At 40.2% G+C, this 24,536-nt stretch overlaps 1 protein-coding gene across 1 annotated transcript; it reads left to right on the top strand.

Moving 5' to 3' along the window:
* Positions 1 to 179: 179 nt before the first annotated feature.
* On the top strand, positions 180 to 23,533 carry SEC24A (SEC24 homolog A, COPII coat complex component). Its single transcript, XM_040078148.2, has 23 exons — positions 180 to 264; positions 5,006 to 5,527; positions 6,896 to 7,054; positions 8,743 to 8,820; positions 9,130 to 9,296; positions 9,897 to 10,069; positions 11,040 to 11,142; positions 11,909 to 12,035; positions 12,349 to 12,458; positions 12,822 to 12,934; positions 13,586 to 13,704; positions 14,339 to 14,394; positions 14,717 to 14,923; positions 15,236 to 15,356; positions 15,909 to 16,067; positions 16,587 to 16,760; positions 16,845 to 16,955; positions 17,344 to 17,519; positions 18,327 to 18,464; positions 19,134 to 19,238; positions 19,379 to 19,471; positions 19,969 to 20,072; positions 20,441 to 23,533. The coding sequence occupies exons 1-23, from the start codon at positions 216 to 218 to the stop codon at positions 20,553 to 20,555; spliced, it is 3,279 nt and encodes a 1,092-aa protein (XP_039934082.1). The 5' UTR covers positions 180 to 215; the 3' UTR covers positions 20,556 to 23,533.
* The last annotated feature ends 1,003 nt before the right edge of the window (positions 23,534 to 24,536 follow it).

Below are 24,536 nucleotides of genomic sequence, written 5' to 3'. Positions count from 1 at the left end.
CGGCTGGCTTCGGTTGGGCTTCGCTCGTCTCCGCCCCTCCGCGTGCCCGCCCGGCCCCGCCCCTGGCCCCGCCCCTTAAGCCGCAGCGCCGCTCCCGGAAGTGCCACGTGTCCGCAGTGCGGCTGCGCGCGCCGCCCGGCAGTTCCGGTGGGTCCGTCCCCCCCGCCCGGGCCGGCGCCGCCACACGGGCGGCTCCGAGCGCACCCGGCCGAGCCATGGCCCAGCCCGCCGGGGCCCCCGCCGGCCAGCACCCCTACAGTAACGGTGAGTGCGGGGCAGGACCGCGGAGCTTGGCGCGGGATAGGGCCTGGCGGGGACGGCTCTCGCCCCGCGGCACTTTCCCCGGACCCAGGCCGCCCTTCGCCCCGCGGCAGCGGGGGCAGGGGCCGGTGTCCGCGGGCAGAGCGCGGGGAGGGGGTTCCGGGGACCCTTGTTCGCTGCCCGGGTCGCTGGGTTACACTCGGCCGAGCTCGGCGGTGCCCTCCCGGCGGCCCGGACGCCCGCGGCCCGGGGGGAAACGCAGCTGAATTAGGGAGGAAAGCAGGAAAGGAGCGACGGCGGAACCGGGCTCCCGCCGTCACCCCGGCAGCGGCGTGGGGCGGTGGGAGCGGGGCTGAGCTGCTGTCGGACCGGGCCCTGCCCCAGGTGTCACTGAAGAAAACACAGAGCGGCTCATTGGGCAAAATAAATCTTCCTTCTGATTTATTTTCGTGGCAGAAGTGTCCCAGAATACATTTTGTCTGTCCGCATGAACGACAGCGTCTTTCAGAGAGCCCGTGTCTGTGCTGCCGGGGTAACACGCACGGCTCGAGCTGTCCCAGACCGTCCCTTAGCCCGGGTGGGTCCCTGTCGGTGACACGGGTGACACAGCCGAGGTTTGACCCTTTGGAACGGGGCTGTACATGTGGCACTGTGGTTATTGCTGAGCTCAGCCTGCGGCGCTGCGGGGCTTTCTTGTCATTCTCGTAAAGCCGACATTATCTGGTTCTGTGTGCTGCAAACTGTGAAAATCTTGATTGCTTTCTTCCTTTCTAAATGTATTTCTTTAAAATTAAATATTAAAGGTGAAACTGAACTTACTTTTTAATATAGGAGTAAGAAATTCAAGGCCAGCCTTGTCTCTGTGTCTGTTTTCGTTGCATGTGTGCAAATCTGTGCTGATGGAAGTGTCTCCTGATTTCACATACACATCCTCTGCACTTGCTTCCTTAATTATACACTTGTGTGTTTCAGTAGCTGTGCTGCATCATAAGCAGTTCAGTTATAATGAGATCTTTTGATTTTTCTTCCCCCTCCTCCTGCACAGTGTGTATATTGCTGTTCTTCAAAGTCATCAGCAAAACGACAATTTGCAATTAACCATGTAGCTGCTTCTAGGGTCAAGAGAGCGGGAAGAGTATGAATACAGTGTGGAGAGAGAGGCTCTCTCCTGGAGAACCTGTGGTCTGAGCAGAGACGGTACAAAGAGAATGTTAGCTAATGGAGTAACTGAGTGGGATGATTTACAGACTGGCATTGCTTTATGTTTGCTCATTTCCCTAGTGTCAGATTAAGCACATAATGGAAGTTACGGAGAGGCAGTTGAGAAAGAGGAATTTCAGGCTACTCAGCTGTCAGGTGTATAAAAAATAAAGAACTGAAATGTAGAGTTATGCAAATGCTAGGTAATAAAATGAAACAGTTTTTACGGTATATTAGAGATAAGGTTTGAGTTGTTGGCCTTTGAAATAAATCAAATTGTTCAAGCATGGACTGTTCATAGCATTGTTTAAAATAGATGTTGAGAGGGTGCTGTGATCCTTGACCTTTATACTAACACCAAAGCTTTATAAAACAGTTTTGGGGTACTGAGTGCTGTAGTGGTGCTTACAGTGGTCGATGAGGAAAGAAAACTGTCAGTAGGATGATAAATTGTTCTATTGCTGTCAGCCCTTCCTTGCAACTTGTTGCTTGCTGAAGTGTTTGCAGGTAACTCCCTGAGTTTGCATGTCCTCTAAGTCAATAAATTGTCACAGCAGCACCGTGTGCTGCCCGGGAAATTGTTTAGCACAGAGCTTTGGGTTGCTTAGCAACAACCTTTCTCTCCTTCATTTCTGTTTGTCTTTTAATAGGACCAGTATTCTGTACTCATTTAATTGCAGGTGTCTAATTTGCTTTCCAGTTGATAGATCTGAAATGCAAACAAGGAGAAACAATTCTTTTAGAAATGTTTTGCTCTTCTCATGTCATACCTTAGCGTGGCACTTTGATGACATGATGTGCTTTAGGAGCTCATGGGTTTGGGTTTGGAGTCCAGTGGACCAGAGTCAGGTGAAGTGGGCACTGGTGGTGACTGATTCCATGGCATCTGTTGGGATGTAACTTTTCAGAGTGTTTATCTTTGCATCTCCCTGGAGCTCGTGGCTGGCAAAAGCGATGTGTTGAGTAACTGGCTTGAAGTAGGGGGCAGTGAAATTCCATGTGGCGGAAAATACTACTTGGATCCTAGCCGTCCACATTAGTACTTTGACCATCTTAGAAAACCATCAAGTGGCCTTCATATATATTCTGGTGCTATTCCTGATCTCTTAAAAACAGTAAATGGCTTTGTGTTGTGAAGAGGAGACTTTTGCTGTTGAATAGATGGCCTTTCTTCTAATACTAATTCATTTCTGTGGTCTCTGAGTGTTGGCTGTTTTGCTGCTGTGTAGGTGAAGTAGCTCTTCAGTCCACACAGAATTCCTTGTTTGTTTCTGGCTTCACAGAAAACCAGCAGCATTTGGGGAAAGCTGGACAGCTTAAATACTCTTTGATGGGTCTCATAAAGAGGTCAGGTCAAGATGGGTATCTGGCAGCAACCAAACTGCAAGTCCTGAAAAGTTTTTGTGCACTTTGAAACTCTTTGTAAAGGGGTTTTGTCCCTTAGTGCTATTCCTATAGCTTTTTTGGCAGCTTTGTGCAGATTTGTCTTGGAAACATGAACTATTACATGAGGGTGACACAACTTCATTGTGCTTCTGACTTTAAAAATAAAAATTGAAATTGGAACATTGTTCTGTGATGAATTTGATTTATATTTTTGCATGATAGAAAAATAGAAATAGAAAATACCAAGTAGGTCAGTTTTTGATACCACCTCACTTCCACTGTTTTATCCTCAAGCAGGGAAAACAGTGCATGAGAGAGCAATTCAAAAACTCTGATTTCTGCCTGGGATAGAGAGTCATGCCCTAAGGTGAAAAATCAAGTTATTAAATCAATTTGTATTTGTTCTGTATTTTTCTTACAGTTTATAGTGATGTTGTTATATCAGTGTTTGTGCAGATGCAGTCAGAAGGTTTGATAAGAATTCATAATTTTTAAAGTTAGCAAGTTTAATTGCGAGTGGGGTTTGTAAATTGATTGTTGGAAACCCATCTGATACCCTGCAGGGTAGTTTTTGAAGGTTACTCGTAACTGAAAGCATTTTTGTCTTTGTGAGCTTTTTCTTTAAACACCCTTGATTTTAGAGAATTATTAATTGCAAATATCTAGGAGTAGCATTGTAAGAACAGTAGGGTATGACTGGGTTTCCTAACTGAATGATAAATTGCATGTTGAAATTAATGGTTGCAGAATAGTTTGGCATGTACCTTTTATGCACAAATAAGAGGCAGCGAGGATGAGATCACTGGCGCTGTAGTACTTACATGGAACTGTGCAACATTTAGTGAATTAACAGCTGAATGTGACCCAGAGCCTAAGGTTTTCTAGGGAATGAAGAGCTGAATGATCAGTGCAGTGTTTGTCCTAACTAAGAACTTCAATGTATTCTGTATTTAGCTTAATTTATTGTCAGAAATCTGTGAGTTACTCTAACTTGGAAATGTGAACTTGCTCGCCTTTCAGAATTTAGCCATTACGTTTCATTAGGAAACCAGCCAGTGTGTAACTGTGTGTGTGGAATGTTTTCAGTATCTAAGCTGTTTTTAGGGGATGAGGAGAGCCACAATGTGACTGGCTGAACTGAATGATACAACATTGGAAAGTGTTTTGGTAGTTGTGAAGGAGTCATAGCTGGCTGTGGCCTGCAATATCTCGTGTGTTCTGCTCAGAAGAATTTCACTCAAGAATTGATAGTCTCTCTTCAGCATGTCTATTTTGTGGCAGTGGTATGAACAATCTGTAGTAGTACCCTTCTTCATGGAGCTCTTACTGCACTGGAAATCCCAAGGGATTCTGTCAACCTGTTTCTCTGTAAAGCAGGAATCTGATTATGTTCTTGCCTGTGTTTACTCTTTGGAGAGTTACTAACACTTTTTCCAATTTTTTTCTTCAAATGAGTAAAACTTAGTCCATGTATACCAACCAACAAATGCATAATGAGCATCATCAACCTGTCAAGTGTTTTTTTCCTGACTGGTGAGTTATTTTATGGTAAACTTACCCTTCTTTCTGTGTTGGTGACCAGTTGGCCACTTACATGAGCAGTGTGTGTAAGAATACTTCTCTTACTAAAATTAGCTGCAGAAACTTTAATAGATTAACTCAGTCACTTGAGAAGTAGTGTGATGACCTATGCTGGCACTTGGCTGGTGGTGTTGTGGTAAGCTGACGTGTAGGTTGGTGTGAGCCATCATGTGAAATGGAGTTCTTATGCAATGGATCTTCCGCTTTTGGTCTACTCATGTGTGCTACTGCCAGTGGTGTGGGACAGTGCTCCTCTGTGGGCAGCTTGCTTTTGGGGGTTTCTGAAGATTGGATGGGATCCTGTGTGAGTTTCAATCCAGAAGCATTGATATCACTGAAATGCTTCGTGGTTTCGAGGTTACTGTAAAGCAAAACAAAGATCTAACTGTTAATAGCAAAATACTGCCGAATTCATGTCCCTTGCAACAGTACTTCTGTCACACCTAATGGTTTAAATTAAAAATGGCTTGGAGTCTAATAAAATCATAAGGAAAGACATTCACAGGAACATCTTTTATTTTCAGAAGTGATACACAACACCGACTTCCTAAAGAGTAGAGTATTTTTATCATTCCAGGCCCCGTTCAGAATCAGCTGATGCATTCCCCAGATGGCCAGGGATACAGCCCTGCAGTTCCAGGATCGTACTCCCATCAGATGCCGGCAAAGGTTCCTCCACACCAGCCTTCGGGACAGTATGGCTATAGTGGCTCTCAGAATGTTTCTCAAGTAAACAATTACCAAGGATCTGGCCAGACTCTCAACAGACCACCAGTGGCAGCTTTCTCTGGGTCACCAGTACAACAGCCAGGTCCTGTTCCACAAGCGCTGCCACCTGCATTACAGAACTCAGCTGCTGTATCATCTGCTGGGAGTTTTCCTCCTGGAGCCAGCCCACCGGTGCTTTCAAACTGGCAGTACAGCCAGACTCCTGTGAGTCAGCCACTTGGGGCTCAACCAAGCCATTTGGCTCGTGTGCCTGGGCCAGGGTCAGCTCAGCCAGCGTCATCGTTATCAGGAAGTACAAATCCTGCGGGGAGTTATCAATATGCTGCTTCTCCAGGGGGTCCTCCGCTGCAGAACAGCTACATGAAGCCAGGTAACCACAACTTGTTCATATCTTACCATTGTCCATTTTCCATCAGCCTTTTAAAATCATGGGTATAGATCTAAGTCTGCAGTGACCTTTTGCTTGTGGAAGATTGTTAAAGCAGATACACGCATCAGAAATACCCAGCTGCTTTCTTGGGGTTAGAAATGGAAGTTTTGTGCCCAGGCTGGGTGTTTCAACTGGCTGGAGCAGGTAACTCCTGAATGGTGTCCCATTGTTTTGGGATGCTGTGTGTGGGTGATGCTGTTTCTGTGACCTTCACCATTTCCTGGGGTAACTGTTTCAGTCCAGGACTTCACCACTGAAAACTAGTTCTATTTAGTGAGCATGGTCAGTAACCACTTGATTCAGGTAGTTTTCTGAATAGCTTGTCAGGTTGATGCAAATAACTGGAGCACAGCCTGGATAAAAAAACTGAAAAGCATTCTGTGCTGTTGAAATGGAAAGCTTCCTTCCCCCAAACTTGTAACTTTCACGTTTAATGATAATTGTCAGTCTTCAGAAAGTACTCTAAAAGTAGGAGACTCTGCTCTTTTCTGCTGATCTATGCAGTGGTAAAAGCTTTTCTAACATGAAATAGCTCTATTGTGCAACTTGTGATTATTATGGAAACACAGTTAATACTCAAGTTTCTCTTTGCCAAACTGCTGTGTGTTGTTAGTTTTCTCTGACTAAGCATGCAAACAGGACTTGGGTACAGAAATATTTTCCACGTAAAAGCAAATAATTTTTCTTGTTAAGTGCTTTTAGCCTCATTAGAGATTTTTATGATGCTAGTTTTTTTGTCATATACCTGCCTAATTGTCGTATGCTGTTCAAAATGTCTTAAGCTCGCAGAATTTATGAAACTATTTCTGGCACGTAATTGGATTAAACAGTTAGTACTTTGGAATTAGTGAGGAAAATGCAGAGAAATTTTGGAAAATGGCATATGAAATGAAAGCAAGTGTTTGGAATAAGTAATTTTATATCCATTCAGTCCTCCTGAGCCATTTCCCTGGTATTTTTTTGTGTAACAGTGATCACTTTTAAAGTTAATTAAACTTGTTTTGTGATCACTCCAAACTTGGTTATTTGGAGTTGGGATATTTTCTGTACATCCTGAAATTCTTGCCAACAATAGCAACAAAAAGCTGAAAGAGATCAGTAGCCAAAGGAACCCAGAATGAGAAAAGCATGACAAACAACCTGAAGTTGAGACCCTCTACCCACATGTTAGTATTTATGTATCTCATGCTGTTCAATCTGTGAATAACAGGAATATTTAGAATTCAACCTGTGTGCTTTTGTAACAAAACTTTTGTGACTTTTTTTTCAGCTGGGTTAAGCTCCTCCTAAAAATTAATCTCTTTATAGGATCTGCACCTCCACCAGTGACTCAGCCTTTAACTCCACTCCACCCTCCAAGGCCACCTTTAGGACCTCCACCAGTTGGTGGGCCACCGAGGCCATCAACAGCAGTAGCAGGACCACCTAGTGCACAGTCTCTGCTAAAATCACCTGCAAACCAAGAAGGTAAGAAACAATTTGCTCTTTATGTTGAACTCAAGCATTGCAACTTGCTGGAATATGCAACCTTTAAAGTCAAGCGCATTGTTCTATTAGACACTGAAATTCTAAAATTGATACTAATGCAGCTAAAAATTCAATCTGAAAAGAAGAGGTGAGGACCTGGAAAGAAGAAAAATTCTTGTAAACAGACGTTAATAAAATCTAAGAAATTAACAGGTGAAAATAGATTTTAATTAGAAATAGATTTTAATAGAAATTAACTGTTGAAAATTTCCAAATGCTGTTTTACATGGCCATGTCTCCTGTAGTTGGCATAGATTTTCTCTTTTTTGAGTTAAAAAGCGATAGGGAAATTCTCATCTCTGAATCCCTGACTGTTTTGAGGACAGAAATCCATGTATGACTCCCTGTGTTGTTCATTCTACAGGGTGAGATAAAATGTGGACCTTGCAGTTTATGTGCCTGTACCTTATCCTTCTCTGTGTAAATCACTGAAACACACATCTTGCATTTGTTAGTTTTCTGAAGGAAGTTACTGGAGGCTGTGAAGTGTCAGCTGTTGAGGACAGATACCTGACTTTGTGTCTCCTGTGGGCCCTGCACAAATATGCCATTGTTTAAGAACTCCTCAGGGCTGTGTATCAGACAGACTCCAGTTGTTTGGCATTTAGTGCCCATGCTCGATGCGGCCATGTGTGAGTCAGCAGCTTTATTTTTACATACATAGTTCTGTCAAAGCCGTTGGTTCCTTGCGTGTTCAGATTGACAGTTTCTCCTGTGTGGTAGCTCTGTGAACACAGGAATAGTATATTCAGATTTAGCTTAGTTTGGAATGTATTAAATGGATTGGAAACAGCTTTTGCTTAGAAAATATTTTCTTCATCATGAAGAGAAACATTTTCAGAGGCCTGGAGAGATAAAAAATGTTTAGTCTCTGAAGCAGCTTGACTGCTGCTAGCAAGATTCATTGTGTAATGTAAGTTCCTTTTATTGGGTCATCTTTGAAGATTTTAATAAAAAATGGTAATAAAAATAGAGTACCTACTTGTCCTTAGCAATATATAGTTGTGTTAGTATATTTAGACATAGATGGCTTACCAAAAACTGTCCTTTGGGAGCACTCTCTGAGATTCAAGGTTTTTCCTATCTTAGATTGAATTTCTGTCTTGACTGGTTATGTGAGTGTGTTAGAGCTCTTGCTGTTTGGTGAGCAGTAGTGGACTAAGTGTGTAAGTTTAGGAAATCCGGCGTTTCTGTGAGTTATCAGTGGAAAAAATTCTTCAGAGGACTCTAAGCTACAGGTTACTTGGAAGACTGCAGCTAGCTTAAAGAGACTTCCTCTGCTGAGGAGGGAGTGTCCCCTGACCCTTTACTGCACATCGGCTTGGAAACTATGGCAAATCCCTAATCTGAAGGAGTGGTAAAAGATTATTCAGCCAGAAGTGTAGGGACTTTTGTTTTCCGTAAAATAAATACTGTGATGTTTTATGAATATCCTTTGTTGAGGTCACATCTGCAGGGAACGTGTGTGAGAAAGAGGACAAAGTGTATATTTAATTCAGTTTCATCCTGGGTCAAAACCAAAGTAGATTCAAGCTGCTTGTCTTATGAGCAAGTAGGATATTTTTTGCAGTTAACCCCAATGAAACTTCTTTGTGCAAATTTTTTCCTGTGTTTGTTTTTCTTTAAAGGTGATGCCAGATCCGCTGCCAGTGATGTGGCTGCAGTGCAAAACAGCTATGACGCAATTGAAGGTGGTGGCCTCATGGGTAAGGCTTTGGGAGTAAAAGCAGTTGTTATTATGGAACTTTTAAGAGTCTGGGAAAGATAGAAGTTGAAGCATTTGTGTACAAACATGTACTTGGTTCAGCGGCTGTCTCGAAGCTAAATGTGAAATTTGAAGCATTGACAATTTGCATGTCTTTGCCTGTGATATGTAAAGTAGGTGACAGCCCTTTGCAAAGTTGACAGCAGCTGTATTTTTTACACTTAAAAACTAAACAGGCAGCTCTCGTGTTGTACTAATGCCTCAAGATCCAATTCTTCAGCAACTGAGTATCTATCTACTCTGCTTCTAGCAACTCCACATCATTCTCCTGCAGCCCCGAATCTTAAGATGAATAGAAGTGTTGGGTATTCTTACCCTGCCTTACCTCCAGGCTACCAACATACTTCTCCACCTGGAGCACCAGGAATGAATGCATCTGCTTTGCAATATCCAGATGGATCAAAACATTTCCACCAGGTAAAGATTGTCTGGTTTCTATCTCAGTACTACCTCCGGGGGGTGGTGTGGGTAAAGAAAAAATATGGTTGGTAGGTGTTGTGCATCCCTAGGATGTTGCTTCTTTTGTTCCCTCTTTGGGCACCATTTGTTCAAGAGGACAGACATAGGCCACAATTAATGCTTTTGCCTGTGCCTTGGTACCGGTTTGGAAAAGCTGTGTGCCAGCTCTTTGTGAAATGTTCCACCCTCAAATCTCGTCAGGATGTTTCTTTTGAAACTTTCAGCTGCTTTTGGCATGTTTCTCTTCCGTGGCATTGTTATTGTTAGCTGAAGTGCTTGTTTTTTCTTTCCCTGAACTTTCAAAGTGAACTGACCAATACTTTCATCAGCTGAGCCTCTGTATTTCAAGAGCTTTATAGGCAATTTATGCTACTTTTTTCCTCTGTTATGTTACGTGTATAAGTCAAGTTCATGTGGCAGCCGCTATTTCTAAATATATTGATACAATGGCAGTACATGACCAAAACAAGCTGAAAGGGATATGTATGTGGTTTTAAATGGACTGTGGGTTTCATCTGAGTAATTGGTGCTGATTTGTGAAATTTTATTTGACTCTAGCCTGCCCTAGGCACTAATCACTTAACTGCATCAATGGGTGGCCTGAGTCTACAGCAGGAAGGGTTAAGACCTGTGAATCTTCTTCAAGAAAGAAATATTCTTCCTACTACCCTTTTGAAGGCTCCTGTCCCCAACTTGCATGAAGACATCCAGAAGCTCAACTGCAATCCTGAGTAAGATTATATATTTGCTATAATACATCATAATAGAAGTATAAATTCCTACATATAAACATAACTTCACATATGTTTTCTTAATTTTATGAGTAGAAAATATTGAAAATGGGCTTCACTGTGTTACGATAAAGGCAGTAAGTGGGCTTAACTGAAGAGGGGAAAACCATCTTTGTAGAAAGTGTGAGGAAAAATTTGTTAACAAGGCAGCTATAGATAGGTACAGTACCAAAATTTTATGCCTGGCAGTGAGTATGGCTAAGATGTAGGAGTTAATTCAGTCAGGTGAGGTGCACCAAAAAGATTGTGCATGAAGAAAAATGGATAACCTCTGCATTGAAAAGTAACCATTTAAAACGACGGAATAAATGAAATTTCAAACAAGAGTCTGGCAGTTAGTTAATCAATTATTCTCTCTGGGGAGACCAATCAAACTGGGTATAGCCAGGGACTCCTGCTTTGCAAATATTTTTATGATAGATAAAGGAAATAGTAGTGCCTTTGTGACGTTGTTTATGCAAACAAACTGGACAGGATTTGCAAAACTGCCACATACATCTGCACTTTGTTGAAGCTGCTGAGTGCTCAAGAGTCAGAAAATGATTGTGGGATTGTTATAGTTACTAAGTTTTTAAAACTGCCTTTTAAACATTGCCAGTTCTTATTTATTCCAAAATAACATTCAATATATAAAGATTTGGTGCAACTTTGAATATTGTTAAGTTTAACTTTGACTTGAGCGACTAAAATGACACTCAGTTCTGTGTAAAGAGCATTTGTATAAAATTAGAACTCAAAGTATGTACTGTGGGTCAAACTCAGACAGAAACAAAATGATTTGACAGAGATGGAGAAGATCTTTTTTCTGGAAATGGAAATTCACTATTAAATCTCTAGAAAAATATACTGTACTACTGAAATCATAATTTATTTGAAAGCCTCTGAAAATAACCCTTTGTCCTTCATGTAGGTTGTTCCGCTGTACCCTGACTAACATTCCTCAAACTCAGGCCTTATTGAATAAAGCCAAACTTCCTTTGGGGCTCCTGCTTCATCCTTTCAAAGACTTATCGGTATGAGAAATATTCAAAACTTTGTGCTGAAATATCAACTATGCCTTTACTAGAGTCCAGACCATGGACCATGCATTATAAAATAAGAGCAGGTACCTTGGCCCAGAAAAACTACCACAGTAACTGACATTTCCTTGTTCCCTACAGATCATTGTATTTTTTCTCAATTATTTCTCCCTATCATTTTCAAATATTCAGGTCTTGCTACTTAATAAAAAAGAGAGCCTCCCAAACCTCAAAAAACCCAAAAGCTTAAATGCAGCACAGAATTTGGACTGTGATAGAAGGCAACATCTAAATTCCAGGTTGTCACATATTTACTAATTTCAAACGTAGCACTAATTCTAAACTCAAGACTTGACAAAGTTGAAGGGATTTGAATGTCATGAGATAGCCAGAAGACTTTGAATTTAGCAGCGTCTCTCTTAAACATTGGGTTTTTTTGGTCCGTTTAAATGATTTTTTCAAAGATTTGGCCTTTTTTTTTTTTTTGATCTGTATTGGGTCTAGGACTTGATCTTAAACCATCAGTGTAAAATTCAAGAATTTAGAGGCTTGGGAAGGGAATCTACACAAATATGTTAGAGCTCAGTTCCTACCTGTCATATTAAGGAATTGCAGGGATACTTGTGAGGATGCAGAAGTACTTCTCCTTTCAATAAGGATGCTTTGCCTCACTAGCCAGCACAGTGTAGGTGGTGGTGTTACCACAGATGAACAGCTGCAGGGTGAGGATGCTTTAAAACAGGATGATTTTCCTTTCCAGCAATTGCCAGTGGTCACCTCCAGTATTATTGTGAGATGCCGTTCCTGCCGGACGTACATCAACCCTTTTGTCAGCTTCCTAGACCAAAGGAGATGGAAATGCAATTTGTGCTATAGAGTCAATGATGGTAAGTTTTAAATGTGCTTTAAAGTGTTGCAATTAACCCTTCCCACATTAGCCTTTGAGACTGGAGTGTTGTTGGCCACATCAGTAGAGGGATTATTGTCAGTCATGCTGGGAGTCTTGAGAAATGTTTCCCAGTGACAGTGGGGTCTCTAAAGAAATAGAGTGAGTCCAGGGAGTCCCTCAGGGTACCCTTGCACAGGTGTAAGTGAACTCCACTGCCTGGTGTAGTATCTCCACAGGTTGATATATTTGTTTTAAAATGCAGCCCAGCCAATACTGGTGTGAAATACTAATATGTAAACTTATCTGCATAGTTCCTGAAGAATTCCTGTATAATCCTGTGACAAGAGTTTATGGAGAACCTCATAAAAGGCCTGAAGTCCAGAATGCTACTATTGAGTTTATGGCTCCATCTGAATACATGGTAAGGCTTTATTTACTTATTCTCTCCCTCTGGTTTATTTTCAGAGGCAAGTCAGAGAAAGCTTTGTTTCAGAGGATGCTTTCCAGTTCAGTGGAACAGCTGTTGACATAAGGAGTGTATCTGAGAACACATGGGGAGAACTTCAGAGAATTCACTTCTAAACAGTTATGATGTCAAAGTTGTTCTGTATTTAGAATATATAGGTATCTTCAGAAGGAAACTAGAATTCTGACACTGCAAATGCATTCGAAATTTTAGGTATCATCTGCTTGCTGTTTAAACAGTTTAAACTTGCTATGGAATGAATAAACCAAATCTAACCAATACTGTTTGGAAATTAAAGGTAGTCTTTTCTTTGCTCAGCTGCGTCCACCTCAGCCACCCGTGTACCTCTTTGTGTTTGACGTCTCTCACAATGCAATAGAGACGGGATACTTGAATACAGTCTGCCAGACCTTGTTAGACAATCTTGACTCGTAAGTACTTTTTTCTTAAAATACCCAGTTTTAGTTCCTCTTAAGAAACTCTTGATAGACAGCAACATGCCAGTCCTTTCTGTTTGGAAGACAGGTGTCCTAGTGTGGGCAAACAGTGGCCAGTGTTGTATTAAAATGTACCATAAAGCTGTATCTTTATACAGCTACACCAGTATAAAAGGTAATTTTGAGTCTTGATTTTCAGTCTGACTCTTTCCTATATGCTCCATCAATCCCCAAAAGAATATAAGCATCATGTTTATGATATCTTTTGAACTGTATTTTTTAAAAGCTGAAATTTAGATAAGTGTTTGCTGAAAGAGTCATACATCTAATAAGCTTCTCATAAAATCCATACTGTTTGAACTTATATAAATTCTGCTTGGTATTTTGCAATTTCTTTCTTTCTTTTCTTCTACTTCTGATTACCCTCTTAAAAGGTTTTCACCTGCTTGCTAGGTGATTCTACCATGAGCTCCTTTTTTGTTGTGGTTTTTGTTCTTTTTAAAATGACTTAGTAAAGCTCTTGCAGTCTAGCTGTTAAACTAACTGCTTGGTAACAACCATGGAGAGATGCAATGGAGGTTAAAACAAAAAAAGCCTGCAGAAATGAAATTTCATCTCATTGAACACCATATGTCTCATTTTCAGGCTTCCTGGGAACACTAGAACAAAAATAGGCTTCATAACGTTTGACAGCACAATCCATTTCTACAGTCTTCAGGAAGGTCTCTCTCAGCCTCAGATGCTTATAGTTTCAGATATTGAAGGTATGCAAAAATATTTTTTGTGATCAGTACCTATTAATGACTTCTGGTTGTGACAGCCTTTAAAAATATGTATCTGGTGGGAGTTTCTAGATCACACCATTAGTCTCTCTAGTAATGACTTTAGAAGCACCATATGTGTGAGTTTGTTTATGAAGACATCTCCCTGATGTCTGAGCAATGCTGTGGCTGCTCATGGCTTCAAACATGGAGACAGCCTCCCTAACTTCTAGTTTAATTTGTACAATTCTCTGAATTCCTCTTGAAATCCCAAATACTGATGCTGGATACTTTTCTGTAGATTTTACTTGTGGCTGATGCTTAGTGCTTGGCCTTCTGCCTTTTGTTTCAAATCAGCTTTCACTGAATGTTATTGGGCAGGGTAGAATGAACACTGGAAATATTTGCTATGTGATTTTATTTCACAGTCTTGATTATCCTTCAGCCCTGTTGATTGCTACTCTAACATGGGATTCTAGCCACAGGAATGCTTATGCAAAAAAAAAAGAAGTCCACATAATTATGTTTGCATGGCTTAATACACTGATACCGTGTATTTTTTTCCAATAAGTATGATGGTTGGCAAATAAAGTCAGGGAAAGCTTGATGTGGTTTGTTTTTTTTTTTTCCCTTTCAGATGTATTTATACCAATGCCAGAAAACTTATTAGTAAATTTAAATGAAAATAAAGAGGTAAGAAGCAAGGACTTTCTTACATAACTGGTGACATTTACATAATTTTGGATATGTTTGGTAATTTTTTGATGAATTAAATGCTCATTAATACCTGCTGTTTAAATGCCAGCTTTGAGGCAAAAAAAAAAAAAATCTTTTATCTAGGTCACTGTAAATTCTTGCCAACGTGAAACAAGACAGTACTTCAATTTTTCTAGGACTTCCTCTTTACTACCTTAATATTAGAAGTGTTAATACTTGGTTATGTTCAGCGATCAGCTCTATATGAAGTAGAAAACCATGAAGCCTCATAGGCCTAATACTGTTTTCTCACTTGTAGCTAATTCAAGATCTGTTGAAGACATTGCCACAGATGTTTACCAAGTCCCTGGAAACTCAGAGTGCTCTGGGGCCTGCATTACAGGCTGCCTTTAAACTGATGTCCCCCACTGGAGGTAGAATCACTGTCTTCCAGACACAGCTCCCATCTGTGGGAATGGGAGCACTAAAGGCACGAGAAGAGCCAAACCAAAGAGCAACAGCAAAGGTTAGGAAAGCAAAAAGGTTGAGAGTACTAACAACCCTGTTCTCGGCACGTAGGTGGTTCTGGGATTTCCTCTTCTGGGTTAATTTTGTGCTTGTCCTGCTCCCTTGTTAAAGTAGCAGGAAAAAAAAAAAAAAAAAAGAAAAACCAAGAAATATAAACACAAATTAATTACCTGATTTTTTTTTTTTTTTAAATAAAGTATTTTTAATCAATGATGGAGAACTGATTATAAGTGTCCCTGAAAGCAGTCAATAAATGTATGAATAAATTTGAATTTCCTTTGTATTTTCTAATACTCCACTGTGTTAACAGGATATACATCTGACACCATCGACTGATTTTTACAAGAAGTTGGCCTTGGACTGCTCAGGGCAACAGGTTGCTGTGGATTTATTTCTTCTTAGTGGGCAATATTCTGACTTGGCTTCTCTAGGTAAGACATATAAAGCTGTTTTGGGGCATGGAACTCTTTGTATTTTGAGCAAATGCATAGAATCTATGTTAATATTTAGTAGATGAACCTGATTTGAATTAATCTAGTGTGTCAAGATACAAACTTGACCTTGCTGAGCAGTGACAGTGAATAGAATGTAATTTTTCAGTCCTGATTTAACCTACTTATTTTCATGTTCTCCCCTAGTGAGTCGGGATTCTTGTGCTACTGATTTAAGTAGCAGAAATACTTTCTTCCTTTTTATGCCTTTTAACCATCAGTGTCATTGCCTTTTGAGCACATTTTATTAGTATTTAAATTATTTTTTTCTATTTAACCAAACTTTCAAGTGACAGCAATTTCAGGTCAATGGAAAATTATTTCATGCCTGAAATTTACCACATACTAGGATATACAGTTGTGCTACATCTGTCTCTGTAGGCAGGTCTGTAACTGTGTATCTGAGCAATTAGCAAGTGTGAACAGTTTAATAGTTTAAAGACTGCAGCAGCAACTGTCTGCACTCTCTAATGTATACTGGTTTTGTTTCAGGTTGTATATCAAGGTATTCTGCAGGTAGTGTCTACTACTACCAATCCTACCATCATAAACACAACCCTGTCCAGGTGGAGAAATTGCAAAAGGAACTGAAGCGATATTTAACTAGAAAAATTGGATTTGAGGCTGTCATGAGGATAAGATGCACCAAAGGTCTGACTTCACCTTCTTAGATTTTTGGGTGGTGGAGAAGAGGGAAGTGGGTGTTTGCTGCTCTTTGGGAACGCTTTCATTGGTATTCTAGCTGCTTTGAAATCAAAAGGCAAAGATCAGAAAAGTAAAAATCAGTACCAGGGATAAGATAGTTTTAAGACTGTATTTGCAGTGTGTTTTCTGGCATCCAGGTTCCAGTTTATAATGGTCAAAACTGGAAATTTTCCTGGACTGCTATTTCAACCAGGGACAGCGACTGTTTTTGTAATCTAGATACTTTTTACTACACTGCTTTGATTTGCCTTGCTTGCTTTGATTTGCCTTGCTAATTCACTTTCTGCTAGGCTTTGTGGATTCTTTGGATGAGTTGTCAGTTTGCAGTATTCACCTTTTCTGAAGATAATGTATTTCATTGAGAGGGAACATTCCAGTACAGTCATACACATTGATGGCAGATCTCTATATGGTGCCTGTACTTCACAGCTATAAAACCAAAACTGATTCATTATTATCTTGTAGGTCTTTCCATTCATACTTTCCATGGGAACTTCTTCGTACGATCTACAGACTTGTTGTCGTTACCCAACGTGAACCCAGATGCGGGATACGCTGTGCAGATGTCAGTGGAAGAGAGTCTCACAGATATGCAAGTTGTTTCTTTTCAGTCAGCTCTCCTGTACACCTCCAGCAAAGGTAAGGTTGGATTGAGCCAACAGTGGGATTGGGAGTGTTGCTTCATAAAACAAGTATGGAGGTCACAGTTCTCTTTTCTTGCAGGTGAAAGACGGATTCGTGTCCACACTATGTGCTTACCTGTTGTCACAACACTGAGTGATGTGTACCTAGGGGCAGATGTGCAGGCCATCACAGGGCTCTTAGCCAACATGGGTGAGTGTGCTAAGAGTTTGTTTGGATGTGTGTAGATTGTATCCTTAAGGTTCTGAGCAATAATCCTCTGGGAGGTGACATTAGAGGAAAAGATCGTCCCTCATTCTAAGAGTGCTTTCAAAGTCACAAACCTAAGAGAGTTTTGGTTTTAACGCTTGGCTTAGGTGAAGGATTAGTAGAGCTGTGTGTAATCACCTGGGCTTAGGCTTAGTCTGGTGCATCATCGTGGGCCCCAGCTTTTTTCTGAAGCACTTGACTTCCCCTAGCATGTAGTAAAAACTTAAGCTGCATTGACATATATGATAAAGTGAGAGAAGTTAATGGATGTGACTGTGTCCCTGCCAAGGGAGGAAACCCCTCTTACTTGAACCGTGTACTCTGTTTTCAGCTGTGGACCGCTCTGTTTCTGCTACGCTGAGCGATGCTCGGGATGCCTTGGTTAATGCAGTGATAGATTCTTTAGCTGCCTATCGCTCATCTGTGCTGAGCATCCAACAGCCTGGGCTCACAGCTCCCTTCTCACTGCGGCTCTTCCCACTTTACATACTGGCACTCTTAAAACAGGTAAGAGGGGAGAGGAAGCCAGGCAAGAGGATGATTGTTTGGCAGGTCAAACAATCAATGAAGTGAAAGGACAGTTCTTTGATGGAGAATGATTGAGTTCAAAAGAAGGAATTTAGAAATGTGTGCATAAAACCAGAATGTTTTGAGCAATGGAAGGGCAAAATAATAAAGACACCGACTAGTGAAGAGAATGTGTCAGGGTACTGATAGTGTTTTCTCAGGAATCTCAATTTTGTGAGTTTCTGGAAATGTAGATTCACACAGCAGTTCAGTGTGGATTAGAAGAGAGCTGAGGGCATGGCAGAGAGGGAGTTAGCTGGCTGTTCCTGCAAGAGGTTTAAAGCATTTCACAGTGTTTGCTCAGTGAAAGTATTTTTTAATTGAATTTCCCTGAATTGATACTAGAAGACTATCTCTTTCTTGTAAATATAGACCTAAGATTCTGTACATTGAAGCCAATTGTAAACTGCTCCAATATTTTTTCTTCTAAATTTCATCAAGTAGCATTTTTGAGGTATAGGTTAGAAGAGTATTCCAGACTGCTTTCATCTCAGCTGTAGTGCTCACTAGAAAGGATTGGTGGTGCCAGGTCAAGCTTAATTCTAAAATCCAGAAATGGGAATGAGACTTGTATGATTTGTATGTGAAATACTGAAGAGAGCTATGGAAAAGTAAAATACTATGAGAAAACACTTAGGGTTCATTTCTAAAACTTAAGTAATTCAGTAATAAGCAGTAGGCAATGCTTGAAATTCAGCTTATCTTGCTTTGCTTTAATGGTTAAACTAAATGCCCGATTGTTTGCAGAAAGCATTTCAAACTGGGACAAACACACGTTTGGATGAACGCATCTTCACCATGTGTCAGGTGAAAAACCAGCCCCTTGTTTACCTCATGCTCATGACACATCCCAGTCTGTACAGAGTCGATAATCTCACAGATGAGGTGAGTCTGCCTGGCTACGTAATCTGTTTCGTCCCAGAGATTTGTGTGATGTGAAAGTAAATGTGTTAAAAGGCTCCCAGGTTTTCCATATTAAAGCTGCACAGCTAAAATGTAATGTTTCATATTCTCCCACTTGTTGCATTTATGCATTTGTTATTTGGAACTGGTTTGATGAATTCTGGAGAGAAGCTGTGCTTTGCTATGGATGGATGGGGAAGGTTTTTTCCTAACTTACTTCACCTTTGCCTTGTGTCATTATCTTGTACTATAAATCACATATACATAAAGACATCATAATGTGGTTTTTGTCCCTTTGTAGCTTCCTTTATTTTAAAATAACAGGCAGTTTTGAGAACAGAGAATGTTTATGAAAAACCTTGAACAATTTTAGAAATCACATCTTTGGTACCTAACAAATTGGATATCCAATTCTAGTACTAATTAACTAAAATACATTTGATTAAATTCACCCTCTCTAAATAAAACATTAAGATTTATTAGTAAATTAGTAATGAATAAAGTAAATTATCACTTTAAGTATGACTTGAGCTAAACTGAGAAAAACAGTCCAGCTCCAGTATTCATTGGAATAGATCCTACTCTTATTTAATGTTCTATTCTGGTTTTTTGCATTGAGATGTGAACCACTGTTTTTCATCCTTCTTTTAGGGGGCTCTTAACATAAATGACAGAACTATACCTCAGCCACCCCTTCTCCAGCTGTCAGTGGAGAAGCTGAGTAGGGATGGTGCATATCTTATGGATGCTGGCTCTGTAAGTTGTGTGGTGGGGGGCGGATTTTAAAAAGTATCCAAGTTTCCTTGGTGTGTTCTTGCTGAGAACCCAAAATACGTACAAGACTGCTGAGGTGTGTTTTGGGTTGGATTGATGTTGTTGTGATGGGTGTCTTTCAGGTGATGTTTCTGTGGATTGGGAAGAACTGCGGGCAGGGCTTCATCAGCCAAGTCCTTGGAGTTCCAAATTATGGCTCAATACCACAGAATATGGTATGTGCTTGCTCTGCACATCAGTCGTACACACAGTGCTGCCAGAATATCATTTGTATGAGAATTAAAGTACACTACTCAGATATTAGCCCTCTAGTGGTATAGATCCAGATCCAAGGAAAGAAATCATTTGTTACCTCTTGGAGTTTCTTCCCATGAAGACACAGTCGGAAGAGGCTGACAGTGATTGATTTTCTCAGACCTGTGGGAGCAGACTGAGAAAGCTTGCAAGTAGTGAGCACAGTGGGTTAGTGGGAAATCCTTTCGTTTCTGCAGCAAAACAGGAATCAATCACAGCTCAGTCATCACCATTCTCACAGCTAATTGCGGACAGCAGTTTAGTGCTCTTGACTGTTTCAAGCCCCTTCAAAGAAGACAAGACTGAAACTATACATCACAAAACATATCTGTCTGGGTTTTCTTTATACCTAATGAGCTGGGCTGGTTTAAGTGTTCCTTTTACTGTTTTTGTATTAATGAAACCCTTTGGCTTTTAGACGCATCTCCCAGAACTTGAAACGGCAGAATCCATCAGAACACGAGCCTTCATTTCTTGGCTGAGAGAACAGAGACCTTTCTTTCCTATACTATATATAATAAAGTAAGTGTTTTTTAACAGTCTTTTTGCTTCTTCAGCAACCTGTTAACAATACGATATCATATACTGAACTTGCTTAATAGTATTTTAACAATAGTGTGCCTGACAGATTTGACTACAGACATGACTTATGAGTGGTCTCCAAATAGAATTTCAAAAGATTAAAAAAGTCACAGAAGAATCTTTAGGTAACAATTTATAAATGAAGTAAGTACTGGTAGGAGCACTAATTAGGATTAATCACTACTAAGGGCTATTTGAGATCCTTTTCATATGTCCTTAAGCTCTTGAAATGTCTTGTAACTTTATTAATGCACGGTAGCCCATGGCAAATGTTATTCCACTCAAACACTTACATTTTTGTTTTTAAGGGATGAGAGTCCATTGAAATCAAGTTTTCTGCAAAATATGATTGAAGACAGAACAGAATCAGCCTTATCATACTACGAATTCCTCCTTCATATACAGCAGCAAGTGAATAAATGAAATGCTGGCCTTTGGCTTACTTCTTTAAGGAAAGATTTTGCAGTAAAGAATGATTGTGCTTGTAATACCTTCATTAAATCTGTGGCCTGAGGCAGTTGATGAGAAGTTCTCACTGTGATTTCAACGAACTAAAGCAAATAAAGGACCACATCTGAGAATCAAATGTGCAACTACGTAATATTGTACCTTAAAAATCAAACTGTTGGAACTGGTTGAGCACCTTTAATTTGCTGCAAATCGTGTTTTTACTGTAAGTAGTTGCAGCATGAAGTACATTTACAAAGGCAATACTGAGAAGGTGAAATACATTTTGTAAAATAAAGAGTTCTTTGTTGTTCAAAATGTATATTTCTGTAACTTTTTTTTTTCTTTTTCCTTTTTTTTTTTTCTTTTTTTTGCTGCTAGATATAAAACCTCATAATACTGATCATGATTTGCAGGGAAATTGTTTTTAAGTGCATCCAGTGATTACAGACAGAGCATCTCAATGTTCAACTTAATGCTTAAAGTAGCAATGAAAGAAGTGTTCATTGTGAAATGAACAAATGCTTATGAAGTGTAGAATCCAGTGCTTGGATTGGATTATGGCTAATAGGACTAAAGGTAAGCTTAACCTGGATAAGGTGGCTGAATTTGTTCCAGCTTTTAATAAGTCATTATTCTAATTTTAAGAACAGTGGGGAAGAGTGGGCCCTACATGAGACAGATTTTAAAAAGTCATTGGTTGAGTTGGCAGCAAAAGTAGCCTTAGGTAGATGATAAGCTTTGCTTTTCTTCAGTAAAAGGAATAGTTTTAATTTGAATTTATGAATGGTGTGGGAGGGGAAGAGCAAGGAAGGTGATCTCAGATTTTGTTTGGCTTATGTTCAGTAGACTTTTGGCTCTTGTTTACATTAAGTGAATGTTGGACCCCTCAGATCTGGTGTGTTTCTGAAGCAAGTTTGTTGGCAGCACTTCAGACCAAATATTGGTCTGCAACACTGAATATTCTGACATTAAAATTGTAAATTATTTTTCCAAGAACAAAATTATTATATTGCATTTGAAGATTTGTATATGGTTGCAGACATCCCTGAAATTAAAAAAAAAAAAAAAAAGTTTTTTTTGCTGCATCTGTGTAATGAGCCCAGGTCCAAGGCCAGTGTGCACCAAATAAAAGCTTTAGATGTTTTCTCAGATCCTGCCAGAGATATAGATCAAAGCTGACATCGGACTTGAAGTAAAAATTTATGTACAAAAAATATTTAAATAATTTCATAGAAGTGTATTGATAATTCTTGTTTTCAAGATTAAGCTATCATTGATAGCTACCAATGTAAAGAGTGTTTAAGTTACTGTATTCTAATGCCCATGAAAATGTTGCATATGGAAAAATCTTGGTTTGCTTTTTTATTTAATAGTGGTAAACTTAAATGTCTTGCAGAACCTACTTTCTGGGGCACGTAACTTGAAGAGGTAAAACACTTGAGTGGTCAAATGTACTGTGCTTAGGACATTTGGAGATACAAATGTCAGTAGGGTCAACATTCGGGTAAACATTTGCTCCCATTTCAGGCTGTAGCTGCTTGTGATTGTCAGGAGTTGCCTTACTTTAGGGGAGGAGTTTCTTGGGAGAATTTGTTCTTCTTGTTGAGCACAAGAAGCTAAAGTTCAGAACAATGGCTAAAACAGCATGAAAAGATTATTTTAGAACCAATTTAAGCTTCCCTGTCTGCTGCCTCTGTAGCAAACAGGAATATATTTACTTGAACTGCTTTTCAGAGAATTGCACAGTTTCTAGTCATAGTGAAGAGGTGTCTTTTGACAGTCTGATTTTTCCCCCCCCCCCCCCAGGGAGGGGGTAAGGGGTCTCTTCATTTAAATCATAAATGGAACCTCTGCACTTGCATAGGTTCTGCCCTAAACCTTGTGGGTTTGGGTATGTTTTCACTCAGATGTTGAGTTGAAACCCATCCTTGCATCAAATAGCCCATTCCAAGTCTGTTTCTTACTGTGACTGTATTTTGCTACTATATCCCTTTTTTAAAGAACCAAATACTGGAGATGGCCTCATTGCTTTATGTACACCACACTAATGGCTGAAGATGTCAGTCTTCGTGGCAGTTAACAAGTTTGAATTTGAGTCCCTTAGTTTTACGGAGCAAAACGTGATACGTGAGTCAGATGAACCCTCTCAGAGTTCTCTTCGCTTTGGAAGAAATTCTGTATTGAATTTAGTTTATTCCCTCGCAGTGGGGAAGGCCTGCTGCTTCACTTGTACTGCTGTAATGACAATACAGGGAACATGAACACACACACTACCTGTGGTCGCATTTTTACATACAATTGAAAAATGAGGACACTGAAGACAAACTGCAAAAGTAGGCAAGAGTGGCTCTGGTACTTAGATCTCAGCATGACAACTCTACCACTGTAAATGTGTGGTAGAGGTGTGTCTCTCTTTGTAGTCAAACACATTTTTTTAAACTATTTCTGTATTCGACACATTAGTGTTCAGCCAACATTGTTACCATCCATTTTACTTTGCTTTCATTATTGTTTTTAAATTAATATATTTGAGTCTAAGTCCACATAGACTGTGTTGCAATAACTAGAATGATTCACTTTTATTTAGAATTAATTTCTTAACAGAATTTAATCAAAGACACAGAATGGCTGTTAAGTTAAGGGACCATTAAATGTGATTTTAAGGTTCTGTTTACTATTCTGGATGTAATCCTTACAGTAATTTTAATTTTGTAAAGTAGTGTATAATATTGTAATATTAAATCTTTGTTCTCTGAACTCAAAGATTTGATCTTCAGTATGAAGTTATAAATCTTCCCCCTTCTGAATTTAAGACAGGATTTACTTGTCCTCCTTTTTACAGTTTGTAATTTTCACTGTTTTATTCCTGTAAAAAGTCATTTATAACACATGCAAATGCTTATTTTATCTGTGCTAATTTATCAGATTTGGCTACTCAATAAAATTAATTGAAAGAACTCATGACAGTCCATCACTCCTTTCTTATAAATAAAATAGAATAATGTATTTAATCAATTGAGATAAATACCATGTTGGTCACAGGAGCCAGCTGACAGTGATGGTTGGAATTTTGCCTTCAGCAGCATTCCAATATGGTGATCAATTTTATTTTAGGGTAATCCTGTATCTTCATTTAACATCCCATTATTTCAGCAGCTTTTTTTGTAAAAGCCATTCCATCTTAATGCTTGCAAATTTTTTTGCGATGTCACTCCTGCCTCTGGCCCATCATAGATTAGTTAATGCATGAGCTTGGTAGTCTTAACTTCTGTATTTAACGGGTTTTAAATACAGAATTCTCTCCTTCCGTATTGTAGAAATATTAATTAGACTTGTCAGCTCTGTTTTTTGTTTTTCCCCAATACATACAACACTGTCCTGCTGGTGCTGAACTCCCCCCCGCTGTTGTGGCTTGGGGCTCAGCCGGCGCCTGTCCGGGCCCCGCGCTGTGGCACTGGGGGCTCTCGAGGCCGGCCCCGTTTGTGGAGATGCCCCTCAGCGGCCGGGTGAAGCTGGTGGGTGCCGTCCAAGGCAATGGTGCCTTGTCAATTGTTTTGTGTCATTTGGTTTGGCTGTGCTTTGCCATGGGGCTCTTCAGGTAAGGGAACGGTAATGTAATGTAATACCTGGCACACAAGCACAGGTGTAACGGACTTTAGCGTACATAAAGATGAATATTATGCCAACACTATCTTATTGGAAGGAAGTTTACGCTCCCTGTTCTATAATGCCGGTAGCTTTGGCGGCCTCGAGAGATGCTTGTCTGTCGGTGTTTTCTCAGCGTGCACCGTCAGTCCCACAGCGGTGCAATGTCAGGATCCGAGGCTGCTCTGTGTGCGCAGCGGCGACAGCCCCAGCCCGGGCTCGGGGTGTCACCGTCACCCGGGTCCCCACAGCGCCACCATCGCCCCTTCCCGGCCTCGCGCCGCTGCCCCTCGCCCCTTGACGTCACTT

This window comes from Hirundo rustica, chromosome 14 (genome assembly GCF_015227805.2).
Source record: "Hirundo rustica isolate bHirRus1 chromosome 14, bHirRus1.pri.v3, whole genome shotgun sequence".
NCBI classification, from domain to species: domain Eukaryota; kingdom Metazoa; phylum Chordata; class Aves; order Passeriformes; family Hirundinidae; genus Hirundo; species Hirundo rustica.
Note: the sequence above shows the minus strand (reverse complement) of the source record. Positions and strands in the feature narration are given on the sequence as shown.

Bases quoted from the DNA above. Each gene is read 5' to 3' on its own strand.
- SEC24A (XM_040078148.2), top strand. From the start codon at position 216: ATGGCCCAGCCCGCCGGGGCCCCCGCCGGCCAGCACCCCTACAGTAAC. The intron at 11,143-11,908 runs GTATGAGAAATA...TTTCCTTTCCAG, and splicing joins ATCCTTTCAAAGACTTATCG to CAATTGCCAGTGGTCACCTC. The intron at 14,924-15,235 runs GTTAGGAAAGCA...CTGTGTTAACAG, and splicing joins ACCAAAGAGCAACAGCAAAG to GATATACATCTGACACCATC.